The 16,297-nt window shown below is 39.4% G+C and overlaps 1 protein-coding gene across 6 annotated transcripts in view; it reads right to left on the bottom strand.

The window, feature by feature from the left end:
- ppp6r3 (protein phosphatase 6 regulatory subunit 3) overlaps nucleotides 1-15,175 on the bottom strand; it is a 33,052-nt gene extending 17,877 nt beyond the window's left edge. For 5 of the 6 annotated variants that reach the window (XM_022763037.1, XM_022763039.1, XM_022763040.1 and 2 more), the window contains exons 1-15: nucleotides 14,990-15,175; nucleotides 10,290-10,460; nucleotides 9,909-10,142; nucleotides 8,446-8,632; nucleotides 7,135-7,272; nucleotides 6,344-6,409; nucleotides 5,846-5,958; nucleotides 5,346-5,459; nucleotides 4,507-4,633; nucleotides 4,066-4,218; nucleotides 2,881-3,030; nucleotides 2,191-2,255; nucleotides 1,793-1,908; nucleotides 1,434-1,519; nucleotides 604-690 (exon numbers count right to left, since the gene is read on the bottom strand). In XM_022763037.1, coding sequence (XP_022618758.1) covers nucleotides 604-690; nucleotides 1,434-1,519; nucleotides 1,793-1,908; nucleotides 2,191-2,255; nucleotides 2,881-3,030; nucleotides 4,066-4,218; nucleotides 4,507-4,633; nucleotides 5,346-5,459; nucleotides 5,846-5,958; nucleotides 6,344-6,409; nucleotides 7,135-7,272; nucleotides 8,446-8,632; nucleotides 9,909-10,135 — 1,629 coding nt within the window. In that variant the 5' untranslated portion in view covers nucleotides 10,136-10,142; nucleotides 10,290-10,460; nucleotides 14,990-15,175. Of the gene's footprint in view, nucleotides 1-603; nucleotides 691-1,433; nucleotides 1,520-1,792; nucleotides 1,909-2,190; nucleotides 2,256-2,880; nucleotides 3,031-4,065; nucleotides 4,219-4,506; nucleotides 4,634-5,345; nucleotides 5,460-5,845; nucleotides 5,959-6,343; nucleotides 6,410-7,134; nucleotides 7,273-8,445; nucleotides 8,633-9,908; nucleotides 10,143-10,289; nucleotides 10,461-12,298; nucleotides 12,385-14,989 lie in introns of those variants that run through there. The other variant, XM_022763038.1, reaches the window with a different exon arrangement.
- Nucleotides 15,176-16,297: the final 1,122 nt, after the last annotated feature.

Here is a 16,297-nt window from a genome sequence, read left to right as displayed (position 1 = left end):
TTTTCTGTAGCTACAATTTACAGATGTCCCTGAAACACCTCACAAGGGAGGCGCTACAATTTAAATAAAGGTTAAGCGATTCCCATACATAATTTCCTTCACCTTATTGCTCTTTGGGACTGCCATAGCTAAAATCTTGTGTAACTGATACTGTAATTGTGGGAAAGGTAGGTGGGCTCTAATGACACCAAGGCATCTGTGTCTGATCATGACTGACATCTTTTTGTGGAGCTTTAGAGGAAAGCTGACAACTGAGTCCCTTTCTGTACAAACTGGGTTAAAAGTCATTTTGTCCACATCAGACTGATTCTTGCAATTGGTTGTAATAAACTGTCTCACACTGACCAACTCTGATGAGACAATATTGTCCACCTACACCACTTTGAGGATTTACCTCCATGAATTAGATGTCTATATCTATCCAAAGAAAAGCCGACACAGCAAAACTACAGAGCTTCTGTTTAGGACTGACATAGAATGACTAATGAATATTCATAGATCATTTAGGTCTGTGTGGCTATGGGTCTGCTTCGTATGCATTTATATATGTGTGTGTGTGTGTGTGTGTGTGTGTGTGTGTGTGTGTGTGTGTGTGTGTCTTACTTGTTGTAGAGAGGAGTCCTGGTGAAAGCCACTGTCTTTAAAGTCCACCTCATCATCACTGGAAGAATGGATGTGGTGTGTGTTCACCTAAAGAGAATTTCACTTTAGCAAAAAGAGAAGAGTCTGTCCAAAGAACTGGTTGTCCATTCATGGTGTAATAAAATAACTGCTGTTGTGCTGCAGTCGACCCTGGTCTAAATCTTTGTGAAAATGTACAGTGCAGTCCATGATAAATTAAGCTTGAACAAGTGTTGAGTTGGATCTGTACTTGGAACACAGGATCTGGGAAGAAAACAATACTTTTTGGCTTGTGTACATAGCAGGTGTTTTAGTTTTTCTATCATCCCTCTCACGTGTGTCTCTCAGAACACATACACTATTTTAATCAATACATCCGTTTAATCTGGCCACATAAGGACTCATGTTTTACTTGTTCTTTACACACATGAACACAACCCAAAGCATATTTTTACACTTCAAGTCTATTTTATTGCATTTTATGTGTGTAACTACAGTGACTGTGTTGGGCTTTAAGCAATGAAAAAATGCAGATGACCAACACTTAATGCTATGGCTGAATGCACCCTTTGTGGGCACAGACAGAGCAGTGAAGCTGCTGCTGCAACTCTGCTTATATGCTGCTCACACTACACCTCCTGTGTAGACAGTGTTCAACTCACTCACTGTTTCATTTCAAATCCAATGTGGTTGAACTACAGAGCCAACACAATAAAAAAAAAAATCTCACTGTCTAAATAACTGCATGGCACAGCCAACATGTAGTAAAATAAAAACTTGACATCAGTGTTGACGTTCATGTAGTTGCTCACCAGGTCGACAGTGTTTCTCTTGTTTGTGTCAGCCAGCTGCCCAGAAATAAAGGCCTCCCATTTCTCTCTGTCCTCTGCTGGGAGCTCTGTGTCAGACACAAACACAGCTCATACACACTCCACCCTTATATACTGTATATTTAACAAAACTGTTAAAGAATGGTGCTTGATGTCAGATGCCATTAGTTATTTTGATAAAATAGGCTAACCACTGAGCTAAGTAATAGCACAGGAAGACTTCCACCGGGTTACCACCAAAGTGAGAACTTGACACAACACAAAATAGAGGTCAATGTTTGAAACTCAAAGACAAAGATTATTTGCAGGACAGGTGACGTTAGAGAGATACAAGTCCTTACCTGAGATGAGCTGTTGTATCTGCGGTCCATTAGGGCCTTTGTCACAGTTATGAACTATAGAGTTGGCTATTCTGGTGAGGTGACCCATGTAGCCTCGTCGCCGACCACCTTCCGCCCTAAAACACAAACACATGAGACATTCCATTATCATTAAATTTGATTTATTTTTACTTTGACCACTGAAGCCAAGAATCACTCTCTTAACTACTCTGAACCACGACCAGCAGTGATCTTATGACATTTTAATACACTTGTGTAATTTACATGATAAAGGATCACAAAACCTTTGGTTTTGCAGTGTGTTCTATTCTACTACAGCAAATGACAACACAATAAAACATAGTTACCACCTGACAAAGTTACATATGGTCTCCCTTGCAGCAGAGCAGAATACTCACTGTTCTTTCTCATTGGAGCTCCAGGCATCTACGATTCTCTGAATAAACTGGCACTTTTGAAACAGCTGGTAGAGAAAGACATAAGGAAATTAAATACAAGTATTTTAGTGAGGCTACAACATAGTGCATATTGCTGCTGTGCCCACATTGATATTCACAAAAAAACAGTGAAATATAGATAGTCCCAGGCATGGAAACAAACAGATTATGCCTGAGGTAATCCAGATTACCTGGGGAAATGTGATGCAGTATTTATTTATCACATAAGGGTTACTATCTTCTCCATTGTAATTGTCCAACTGTACAACAAATACTAAGGATGTCACAATACCAGATTTTCGCATGTGGCGTGTTACTACAACAGATGTCAGCTGTAGCAGATCACAAATGATAATGGTAACATTTTTTCATTTTCATAGTCTTTCTTTGAGCTGCTTAGATAAATTTGAGGTTCCCGTGATATCCCTAGTAAGAACAACTCAGTTCTGCATTTTCTTATTTGGTCAGGAAATTTATCAACTCTGTTGTGTTTACATTAAATGTTCAGCTGTGACACATTTTGCTTCATGTTAGTATTTTTTTTTACCAATGTAAAGCCAGCGTTATTGCTAAAACACAGCAACTTTTGCAGTTCAGCTACAAAAGTAAAACTCTGTGAAAAATATTTTTTCTCTACTTTTCTAATCTTACATGTTTGATGAGGATGCTTTCCCTAGCATGTTCCTGCTCTGTGTCTGGCTGGACATCAGTGGGGGCGGGGGGCATAGCCAGAATCATGGCTGTGCAGATCTCCACCTGAATGTGGAGGAAGTTGTTCCAGATGTATTTGAAATACATGTCCTGTAGAGCAAAACAAAACATGAAAACAGAAATATTAGTTTGTTTGGAGTGTCTAATGCTGTTTGTTGTTTCCACACTATACTGAAGAAAATGTAGTTATAAGATGGTTCTTGTTTTTCTAGTTCAAGTTCAATCAAAGTATGAAAATAATGGTTCAGGGCACACAGTGACAAATGTAGCCTTGTTTTGACCCACAGACTTCTGTGATCAGTTTTAAATCAATTTACAGTTTAACATTATCTGAACCACTTTCCAATGAAAACCAAAAGCAATTAACCCTGAAAAGGTCTTATAACTGGTCTATAAAACCAAGTATATACATAACTACAGTAAATACAGCAGGTTAAAGTCAAACCAAGAAACTGCTGAGCAAGATCATATGGATGTGGTTATTATAGTTTTTACATCCAGGTGAGTCCAAGTTCCACTGGACTGACTACACACTGTTGTAAAGCTCTTACTAGCACTCTGCACATCTCAGCATATAATGTCAATGAAGATAACAGTATAAACAAAGAAAATGGAAATGAAAGCCAGAATTACCATTGTAGTTTCTGGACTGATAGCCTCTCACCACCTATCTCTCATTAGTATGGCTTTCAAGGGAGATAACTGTAATTGGCCTTTATCTGTAACTTGAATTTGTTTAAATACATCTGCAATATGCTCATAACTATGGTTGGGGTTCAATCAAATCCTAATCCTCTCAAATCCCTTAATGAATCTTATAAAGTTTTTGCATATAAAATATAAAAACAAACATAAAACATATAATGCCTCTGGCCACGAGTGTTGCCAGCATGGAGGTTTAAAAAGACAAAACATGAACTATAGAAAAATATCACAGAGCATACTGTATATAACACGATCTTAGATCAATCTCTTCTAACTGCTCAGCTCTGTTAGTGTTGTGGGCTACAGGTTAATTAATGTTCCATTAGATTTTATTGTAGTTAGATTCTAATAAGACAGTGAGAAAACAAAAACAAACAAAAAAACACTATGTGAAATGCTGAAGATACAAAAGGTACTCACTAGTATGACTTCCAGCGTGTTGAGGTTAATGAGTTCTGTGTTGATGCTGTGTGTGTTGCTCTGCAACAGACTGGCCACCAGTCTGACCACATTAAGCCTGGTGTTGCCCACTGGGGGGTCCAGCACCCCCCACGTTGTCTTCATCACATTCTTCTGTTGGTGGAGAATAAACAGTGCTTAGTATATACACCAATTCATACTAATGACTATACACTTAGTGTAGAAAACCCTCTGTCACATCCTGTTTCTGTGACTGGACCATGTTTTGATTTCTAAGCAAAATTTTACTGGTACTATCAAAACAAACTGTATATTTTCGGGAAAATCACTGTTTTTACAAACGTTGGATGAAACACACTACTTGAAACTAAACTAGAAACAGCTGACAATGGATAGGATTGTCATTTTAAAACCGCTTACAGCTATTGGTCTGGTTCATACCTTTGGGGGTTCCAGTAGCAGCTGGTGAAAGTCTTTAAGTCGGGGTCTCACAGCCTCCAGGATGCTGTGGTTGACTGAGAATGAAGGATGGGACATCCCTGGAGGACACTCCATGTGACCCTCAAACCTACAACATTGCAAGCCAACATCTAATGAACCAGCTCAAACACTTCAGTCACAGACTGAAGTGACTTACCAATCTGATTCTGAAGAGCCATCAAAATATTGTGAACATTTGTGCTAATTTTGGTAGTTGGGGTAGTTAGACTGGTGTTATTATTTCACTCTATGGTGAACTTAGCATGTATGTGTTATAATTTTCAATGTGTTAACTCATTTATAACAACTGTGTTGGTGGTGGTATAAGGACAGTGTTCTCAAGTTGAACTTGAACACTGATGGTTTTGGTCATCAATTCTATCAGTAATAATAATTTAAGATGTGGTTAGTTGGAGTTTTGCCTCTGTAAAATGGTTTAAATAATCTGGACAAACTGTTGATTGCTTCATTATAACCTGTTTGATCAGATACTGTTGTAGTGATGTTGCCATGTTCCCGGTCTCAATAAGTTTGGTGAGTACTCATCATTGCAGATAGAACTCGTGCACAAAACTATGAAAATCAGAACCAAACCAAAATCATCTTTTAACAATATACTGCAAAATCTGTGACTTCCATCACTAATGTACAAACAAAAGCCATAATTTTAGTTGATCTCTCAACCTAAGGCTTTTTTTTATTTTATATGAGGTGTTCTGCCCTCATTTCGTGTTCTTCAACTATTGTATATCCAATGTCAAAATAAAATATCAAGAGAGTTAAGAATTCACATGACGTACGCTGGTCTCCTTGTCTCAAACAACGTGAGGAGGATCTGGATAACACTGACAATTGCAGATTCATTCTTCTCCTTGTCAAAGATATTTGACAGCAGTTGCTCCACTGTCTCCTGCCTGAGGAGGAGAACAGACATGAAGATGAAGAGAAAGCAGACTCTAAGTCACTTGCCACATCAGTTACACAGAATGTGTTTTCAACAGCCTACTAGGCAAAAAAGACAACAGCCAAAAAAAACAAAACTGGTGGTTAAATAAAAAAACTGACTTATTTGTCTGATCTACATGAAAAGTCACTGTTACAGCAATCAGAACCTTTTTTTTTTTTCAAGTTTAGATTGAGCCCATTTTTTAACCTAACATTATCACTGCCTCAGCCAACATCCTATTCAAAACCTAGGGAACATTTAATAAACCTCAGTACCTTAGGAGGGGTCAAAGGTCTCTACACACCAGACAAATTAACCATGCTATAAGAGCTGTTGTGGCTAAATGATACATACTTTTCAAGTGTGGCCAGAAGTGGGTCAGGCTCTGAACAGCCCTGGACCTGGAACATCTGATCTCTGCTCAGTCTGATGATCTCACACAGTGACTGGGAGGCATTGGAGTGTCTCTGTGTCAAGACAAAAAGGAGAAGTGAGACAATAAACCATAAATCTACAACCTTTAGTCTTACCCACTTGAAACTTAGCATATCTAATCCTCCAATCAAAGTCTCAATATTTCCCAAACAGGTTTACAATAAGCAAGAGTGTCCATCTTGATGGAGATTAAGAATGATAAAATAAAATGGAATCTATCTGCAGGGCTCAATAACTATATGATATTTTTTCTAATTTGAGTGAAGTGATCCTTATGTAGAAGTGCATGCAAATTCTCCAACAATTATCTTTAATACATATTGTTTTCAAAGCTTAAATAGAGCAAAAAAAGTTCCCAGGTTCATCAATAGCCCACAGAGGATGATAATATCCTGATGGCCAATGGAAGAAACTCACATCCTCATCTTGAGAAGGCTGCACCATGTCCACCAGTCTCTGAATTACCTTCTCCTCATTTAGCCACTAGAAGAGCACAGAGAGCAGAGATGATCAGGATGGCACAAAATATTCAGAGGGAAACAAAGAAGCAGGTGGTAAAATTCTGTGTATTAGATAACCGTTAGAAAACAGTCCTGACATTTCATTTCTTGCCAATGGAGCATGTGAACCAAATAAGCAATTCCTGGTTACACAAAAACTTGTGTGCAAAAGAAATTGTCTGAGTAGACACACACATTACATTGTAACGTGATGCCAGCCTTGTAAAACCATAATGCAACCTCAGCTTCTGGTATTGGATGTTATTCTAAAACATCTACTGAGACCCGACGAACCCAGCTAGAACTAGGCATTACTGATACAAATTACACCATAATGCTGTGACTGCAAACTTTATTAACCCCTTGAAATTTATTTAGAAACAATTTAAGGTGGATAGCCGTAATTATTTTCACAAACAAAGACCAATGGCATCTCAAAACCTGTTGGGCTTGTCCAAGTAGAAAGGCTTCATGGTGATGTGCCTGTGATAGCTAGCGGCATGAATTGTCTTTTGTAAAGTATATGACTCTAATTGACACTAGTCTTCCACAAAGGTTAACTGAGGCATGCCACATCACAATGAGCAACATGGAATTTGTTGGGCTGCTCTTTTGTTTTGTTATGGTCCAATTTAAATGACTTGAAGTGAAAACAGATGCTAGAGATCATTCTTAGCACAAATGAGAGAGTGTTGTCCTGCTACTCACGTTGAGAACATCCTGTCGTAGCTGTTGTGGTTCAATGCAGGTGAGCATTCTGAGCAGCAGGTCCATGATGGCAGATGTCCCAATGTGTTTGATCATCAAGTCTACAAAGTCCTCCCGCTTCCGCAGAAAATCCACTATCTATAAACACAAACAAACCATACACACCTTAAAATCTTTACATAGGATAAACCAGGGGTCGCACTGACCGAATATTTTGAATTTGACGGAAAGGTCTTCTGTCTTTTTGACAGATTAGAGCAGAGTCAGATGGCAGGTTCTGTGGCATCACGCTCACGCAGACAGACACACAAACCTTTTCCATTTTGCACAAACTACCTCGTCTTACTATCAGGGTATTGACAGCGTGTTAGTGACAGCTGCGCCCTTGGTGCAGAAGGGATTTCCTCCTGGTGAAGTGAGTGCTTGCAGGATTGGGAAATCCTACATTCAGAGTCTTCTCGACTTCTGATCACATCCCTGTGAGAAATGGACTCTGAAATGGAAACGGTAATCCCTGGGAGAAATGACCCCCCACCCCCACTTGAAAACTCTGGTTGAAGTGGCACAGATAATTCTAGTATCCAGTGTGGCAGAAGAGCGTGTGTTCACCCTTAAGAACAAATTCAAAACAGCCATGAGAAGTCGTCTGTCTGAGGCAAAGATGCAAAACCTAATGACGATCGCCTCTGCAGCGCTCTGCGTTGATGTGTGTACCAAGTTCAAATCCATGGAGGAAGCTCTGAGGTCAGGCTACAATAGGTCAACTGAGTTCAACTTAATTTCTTGTCAATAATTTATTTATATTTTCATTGTAATTGTCTGATTTAGAAAAATGTCACTGTTCATATTTGTATAGGTACAATGGCTGCAGCCTTTTAGAGCCTTCTGCTGTCACTGCGGGTAAAAAAAAAAAATCATTCACCTACTACATGTGGTGTAGACATGAAAAGTTTCTGTCTGTCTCTGTTCATCGTTTCTCTTCACACCCTCAGAAATGTATAATCTGAGTTGTTTTTTAAAATTAAATACTATTAAACAGGATATGTCACATTATCATTAATAATCAAAATGAATAATAACAGATTATGACAGACTTTTTACGACCCTGTCTGTCAAAATGAAAAACAACAAGTTAACACAACCTCTGGGACAAACACAAAAGTACTTTTTCTAAAATATTTGAAAAAAACATTTAGAGCATGTGACCTGATCACTATTGATTATTTTGTTTTGGTATTTTTTCCTGTGCAAAATCATGATGACAATCTGCATCCCATTCTAAATTACAAGACCGTCTTCTGACCAACTCACCTGTTCAGGCTTGCGTCCTATAAGAATGGACAGGACCTTAGAGAAGAAGCTGGCCAGGAGCGGGTTGAGAGGCGGCTCATTCTGGAGGAATCCATAAAGTTTCATCAGCAGTTTTTCATCTTCTCCCAGTCTGTCATTTATCTGGCTCACATCAGATGTAAGCAGCTCACATGATATGTTGGGATACCTGGAAGACAACAAAAGTTGCTCCTTAGAGTTTTGTTTAGAATGCTGTGGTAAATGTTCAGAGATGCCAAGAGTAGTTATTAGACTAAGTGGCTGGGTGTGGCCCCTGGTGTCAAATTTTAAAGGTAAGAGACTTTCATGGATCTGATCAACTATGATACCAAATAACATGTTGTAAACTAAATTGTTCTTCAAATTCTTAAATAAATGAAGAATACAAAAAGTTTGAAAACCAATGTGAAATTTGAACCTTGGAAACATGCAATTTTTGAAAGGCCAATCCAATTGACTTCACATTTGACTCACATCTACAGCTCAGTGTGCTCTACAAAAAAGCCTCTTGGACCATGAAGTCCACCATGATGGATTTTCCATCATTTTGAAAACACATTTCTGACATCTCCTAAACTGTAGGTCTGACTGCTACCAAATTGCTTATCAAAAGTTGCATTAAGCTTGTTGATATCTTACTAAATTTTCAAGATATTGACCAATTAACTTTACAAGGGCTCACCCTTAGCAAGAAATTGGCCATAACTCACTAATGGTTTGTCCAATCATCATAAGTCTGGGTGCATATCTTCTATTTATCTTTGGGGAAAAAGATGGAAGCACTTTGAGCCCAACAGGCCACATGCGTGGTCTATCATATTTGCTGAAAATGGTTAGAACCTGCAAATTGCTGCTTGCAGCTATATTTTGCAAATTTCTTTTTGTTTTAACACAACAGAAAAATGAAATTTCAAAACTCCAACTGGGAGATACATAAAATGTTTTGTGGACATTCGTTGTGGGGGAAACAATAGGAATGTGCAAAAGAGACTTTAAGTTCCTTTTTTAGTTCCTGTGGCTACTTAATTCCCCAAAGTTCTTTATAAAAAGGGCAAAAGAGAACGGGGGCTTTTGTAGCGCAGGCATTTCCATCTAATATTTTTAAATATTATGCTATTGCCAGAATGCTTTTAATGTGCACTGCAGAGATCTGGTCCATAACTTGAAAGTTTTATAGTGTGTTATTTAATTGTACAATATGCAATCCTCCAGGCAAATGCCCACAGTTTTGCTCCGTTGTCTGAGCTTGTGCAACCATTAATGTTAAATGTAACAAATAAATGATAAATTAAAGGTTGCAATACATGCAATAGAGCACACAGAGAGAAGTGGGCCTTAGAAAGATGTCTACATATGTGTTTCTGAAATTGCAAATTTTTCTTGAAAGGGAACTAACTAGGACCTTCATTTTGCTCACCCTTACCCCTTGCACCATTTTATCTTACTTGTATTTAACCTTCTCCTCAACATCAGTACTGGGTTCCTGTGTGATGAAGGTGACCAGATCCTCCATGCACTGTGGTCTCAGCAGGAAGTCAACCAGTTTGTGGTTCTGGGCCTTGCACTCCTGCAGGACGTCATCTTCATCCATCACCTCTGTCAGTGTCACATCCTCCTTCTCTAGCAGCGTGTCAATGTGGGATGTGGTGTGGAGGTCAAATTTCCAGAACATGTTGGCTCTGAAAAGATCACATATCAAGTTACATACATTTTGTGCAACCAACAAAATGTGCCATTAAATTCATTGCAAGATGGGGTCCTTCAATCAGAGGAGACAGGAATATAATGTATGATTGCAATGACTAACAGCTGTCTCTTCAGCTTACCTGTGAGTATGTTGGAGTCCAGACGGCAGAGCTCAGGTTAAAAAGAGGTGTGTTCTACTCTTTGAGAGTTGTGGCCCATTCCAGGCTAGCCGAATGGACAGACAGGCAGGCAGACAGCGGTTATGGACAGACTGACAAACAGCACGCATACAGCAGTTCAACAGCACACACCTGTGGGGCAGAGAAACAGAATAAGACATGTTAAAATAATGTTACACTGCTTTTCATGTGGATATTACAGAAATGATGATTGTTACTTGTACCGTATTTTCCGCACTATAAGGCGTACTTAAAAGCCTTTCATTTTCTCAAAAAACGACAGTGCGCCTTATAATTCGGAGCGCCTTATATATGGATTAATTCTGGTTGTTATGGCTACCGTAGTCAGGAGCGTCGCGGAGTAATACATGTGCTTCACCATAATATTACAGTGTGTGTATAAAGACCCCAAAATGGCACCTGTCAAGAGACACGCTTACGACGCGGACTTCAAACTCAAGGCTGTCAGTCACGCTGTAGAACAGACTGTGTTTTTTTTTTTTTTATGTGTTACAACTGAACAAGGTTGGGAGTTATTGTGAATACGCTCATTAACATTTGAACAATGTTGAGAGTTATTGTGAACGTGTTTAATAAAGTTTGACTGACTGACTTATCTGACTGTTTTGTTTCGCTTAATGCGCCTTATAGTCCGGTGTGCTTTATATATGAAAAAAGTTCGAAAATAGACCATTCATTGACAGTGCGCCTTATAATCCAGTGCGCCCTATAGTGTTGAAAATACGGTAGTTAAAAAAAAAAAAAAAAGTACATCTCATTCCCATAAACACTTGTTTTGTTTCTACGGTCCTACAACACCCAGTACTCCTCATAAATGCACCATTCAGTGAAGCAGCTCCTTCACATGGAGATACACTAGACTTTTACTTTGTTACAATACAACAAATTTACGACTGCTGAAATAATGGCACAGAGAAGCATCAGTTGAAACTATAGCACTTGTATACAGCCTGTTCAAGGCGGGAATGTTTGCGTTTATTCCGCCTTGCCATTCTGTATATAAAGGTATGAATACGGAATATGGAGCATTGTTGTTCCACCTTTAAGCCAACAGCGGAGGTAGTCACAGTGACGGATCAATATCCATATTTAAAAAAAAAAAAAAAAAAAAAAAGAGCCCACATGGTTACACATCAAGCCTAACTGCAGAACGCCAGCATACTATCAAAAACCCACAAACCTGAAAAAATGAAGGGTCTTCATAACAACGATAAGACAGGCTGACTGCTTGTTTATTAATTTTTCCAGTAATGTCCTGAGTCAAACCACGCACTTAATAATATCTGCTATATAAGGCTCTTTGCTTGCTCTGCTGCTTGTTTCTGCTATAATTGGTAAGACACTGGCCCTGTTCAGACCTGGTATTAACATCCGTCCCAGGTGATTGGATCACAAGTGGACAGCTCTAAGTTCAGGTATGAACGCAACCATGCCACATTGAGGACACATTTGAGATCCAATCACTCAGACCACATTCAGAGGAGGTCTGGACCACGTGTCCACATTCTTTTAGCAGTGTGAATGTGTCCTGGACCACACTGAAGGACCAACTACTCTACTGACGTCCTCTGTCACATTCTGATTAGTCCCAACACAGTTTCGTAATGAAGGGAAATATTTTACTATTTCAAATGAATAAAACTGTATTCCATTGTAAGACCTGTGCACCAATGCATTACTTTGTTCAACCCCTCCGTGCCCCCCCCCCCCCCCCCCACCCCCACACATCTGATTGGCTAAAACACAACAACACATACCTGTTTATTTGCATATAAAGCGGGAAAGTGACAATCATAAGTGGTCAATCGAGACACATGTGGAGACTAATTTTAAAGCCAGGAGTGAACTGACAAACTTATATCTGACCTTGTGATCCGATCACTGAAGACGCTTGTTAATACCAGGTCTGAACAGGACCACTGTCTACATCCAGCTCCACATGTACGCACCTCTTATATGGGCAAACAAATACTGTGGTTGATCTAGCGTAGGGTTTTTTCCTGGGTCCAGTCTCCCAGCACACGCACATAGCACATTCTCATTGCACACAGGCACACTGCAAGGACAGGTCAAGTGCATATGCACAATATTAATATCAAAAAAGGTAGAAAATATGGACAATAACAAATTTCTTGAGCTTAAATTTTTCATTTTTGACAATCCGTCAGCGGGAGTTCTTCTGGTACTCCCGACAGCCAGTCCAATAATGACAGTCGTGTCTGTTGTCTGTGTGTGAGAGAGCGAGAGAGAGAGAACGGGGCAAGGGATACATTGCTTTATCACCCATGTGGTCTGACCTATGTTTACAGAGTACTCATATAATAATGTAGCAGTAACTACTGAGTACTCATATAATAATGTAGTAACAACTACTGAGTTCTCATGGGTTGACCGGTAGGTTAGATGTTGATGGGCATCGCAGCCTTTGTGATCCCATCCAAAGATTGTCTCTAATGACAATATTTTCCAGCTGAAAGCAGCAACACAAGTCAACGCAACTAAACTCGGTGAAACAATAGCCTCTTTTACACAGCCTGTTCAAGATGGGCGTGTTGAGTCTTTATTCTGCTTCACCATTCTGGATAAAAGATATGAAAACAGACTGGAGGGGCATTGTTGTTCTGCCTTTAAGCTGGCAGTGGAGTAGTCACAGTACTAGATCAACGTCTGTGTAAAGGGACATGGCGGGAAAGATGCAGATGCTGTTGTGTTACACATCATGCCTGATTCCAGAACACCAGCACGCTATCTAAAATCACATACTGGGGTGGGAACATGCCAGCTTGTTTGGTTCAGTGTAAACAAGCAAATGCAGGAAAACATTAGGTTTTCTGAACAGCAATATAGCTATAGGATCTTTGTATAAAAGGAGCTAATACTTCACACTAAGCATGGCTTCCTTAGAGTTAAGGATTATGTATATCCTAGTTAACACAACTAGTTGACTTCTTCTGGATTCCTTGGCCATGTACATGCTAAATCAGGTAACTTTCTAACAGGGTATTTTACAAGACAGCATAAAAAATAGACATGATAAGGAAGGTAATGCTGTAGGAGTTAGAAGAAATTGTTAACTTTTATACAATGTATAAGTATAGTAGTAGTATTATAATAGTTTTAGTTTAAAAATTAGGTACTGAATACCGGACCAGCTGTGTGTAAACAGCTGTCATACATGTTAGCAACAATGTGTGTAAATCCCTCTCAGATTTTCTGACAAACAGATTTCTCCAAATAACTTGTTTTCTTGCATGGAAAGAGGGGGACGTGTGCACTTACTTAGAAAAAATAGATGGTACCAAGAGACTGCAGCAAATGTGTTTGATAAACACCTATTGTGAGCTAAAAACTACTTGAAAAACTAAAATGTGGCTAGTCATGATCATACCTTGTTGTGTTGTTTAAGCTTTTAGTTGTGCGTTTTCTTTATATTTGTATTAATTTAGCAACAGCTAAGAGTATTACAAGTATAAAATACATCCAGGATCATACAAAGTCTGGGCCCCCTTGTCATGGTGAAACCTTAATTAGCTCCTAAACGGAACAAAATAACAGTGACACATGTACCAAAGGTCAGAGGCAATAAAATAGTCCTGGCAATCAAGCACAACCTCAAGAAAACAAAATTTTACTGCTTTAGGAACGTTCCTGCTGGGATGCCGCGTACACCGGCCGCTGCCACTAGACTCAAACAAAATCGATCTGAACAGCTAATGGCAGTTTAGTTCAATTTGACCAGTGCTAAGTTCCCAATCTACGCAGTCTGTGCATGCCCTAGGGAAAGACAACGGCGTTTCCTTACATAAATCAACAAAGTTGCCATAGCCTATACACCAAGATTTACGTTAATTTTCAGGTGCTAACCCCGAAACAACAGACTAAGCAGCTTGAAGACGCAGCTTTCTCTCAAAATACAGTGGTCACCGTAAGTTATGGCCATTAGTTATACTATTTTCCAGCTTTCCACCAACCGCACGCAAAGTCAGCATTCATTAAAAACACATGATGGCCCTATTTTATAGTTGGAGTTAAACGTTGGGTTCAGCGAACGTTAGAGATAGCTTTATTTTGGATAAACATAGGTTGAAACGCGAGGCGAGCATTTGATAACTCAAGCTATTATCTGCCTTATATAAGGTACGACTGGCTACAGTTTCTTGCGTTTTGCCGTCGAAATGCTACGTTTGCAGTAACGTCAGTTCATTTACATACCAGGGCCCAAAACAGACTAACAGTTACCGCTAACGCAACAGAAACACACCGGCTCAAGCAAACAAGCTAACGTCACTAGCTATCGTTAGCTATTGTTAGCTAACCTGGTCACCTAAAGTCGGGATCAAACTAATATCAGAGACGACGTCTTATTAAAGGGTGTCAGTGAGCTTTAGGGCTAACGTTAACTGGCTGACCCGTTGGCCGACTAAATAACGCTACGGCTTCACGATACCAAATAGAACAGAAATGTAATGTTAACGTCACCCCTGTCCTTGCTAGAGGTACACCAAGAGTGTCTGACAGCGGTGTTAAGATGGCCAAGTATGCTTCTTGCTAGCCAGCTAACGTTAGCCAGCTATCAGAAGACTACTGGCTAATCGTCTCTTCAGCACCAACCAAGTGCATGGGCTGGCAAGTGTACTTACCGATATACAACGGTAAACGGCGAGTCTCCAGCATGTGGCTTATCTTGCCATTAGCCCTGGGCCTTGACAAAACGAACGCAGAGATAACAAGCAATTCCGCGGGGGGGAAATACAACGTTTAAAACCGATTGTGACAGGCGCGAAAAGGTAGATCATCGGAGGGCACTTTTCAAGATGGCGGTTCCGTCAACTTCAGCGACCCCTTCCCCCACTACAGCTGCAGTGTCTGTCACTCAAACAGTCACAGCAAAACTATTGGTTCTAATCACATCGCTCAAACCAGGCCTTGAAGTTTCATTGGCTACAGAGCGTGCCACTTCAAGGCGTCATCCAAGCGAAGTACGAATATTGTGAGGCTCGGAAGAGCGGAGTTTATAGTCTTTCTTCTATTGTACAGATTTAGCAAAAGCCCGATAGTAACGTAAGAAGTTAGGAATTCATTCCAGTTTGTCTCGTTTGTTATTTGTTCCGATTTGCGTGAAATTCGCTCAAAGTAAAACATTAGTCCCACCCGCACGTTTGCTTTGAATTATAAATCGAACATACTCGTACAGTTCGAACACGCCCTTGTTTCGTTGAGAAACGCCCAGTTTGCTGAAGCTGGTGATGGATCAAAGATAGATATACAGTATTTTGAGATGATTTTCAGCTTTGGCTTATAGTTTCCAAAGTAAATGCAAACAGGGCAAGTGTAACCAAGTAAACACACCGGGCAGTACTTCATCTCTTGCCCTGACCAATACTCATAATTATTGACAACTGAAAACCTGTTGTAATGTACATATAAGATACATGCTTACCTTTTTTTCAGATTTTTTTGTCACACATAACAAGGTTAAGAATAAACTTCCATGCTCTACAATAAACCAGTATATAGAATGTACAATACAATGAATTCAACTGAGATATCTACAGTGTAAACAATGAGGAAGTATGTGATATGTACAGTGTAAAAAGAAGCCAAAGTAACACAGTTAAACACAGGTCAGAGATTTCAATACAGATGACCATACAACGCAGATCTCTTCTTTTACTGAACAGTTTAGGCAATGTGAAGAGACATTTGGAGTGCAGCTAACAAAATCTTAATGACAAAAAGAAGAACAGTCTATTAGACCCGGCATCATACAGTTACAGAAAGCATTATATAACTTTTTCCGTAGTGATATTAGATATTATATGTAATTTTCTGTTGCCGTGGACAATACATTTGCCAAATGAATAAATGTACATATAGATTCTGCATGGAAAGTTGCAGAGATATACTGAATACATTAACTACCATTTCATACAATCACTTTTTGTAAA

This window comes from Seriola dumerili, unplaced genomic scaffold, assembly GCF_002260705.1.
Source record: "Seriola dumerili isolate Sdu_G_001 unplaced genomic scaffold, Sdu_1.0 BDQW01000465.1, whole genome shotgun sequence".
NCBI classification, from domain to species: Eukaryota; Metazoa; Chordata; class Actinopteri; order Carangiformes; family Carangidae; genus Seriola; species Seriola dumerili.
This window is presented reverse-complemented; position numbering and strand designations above follow the sequence as displayed.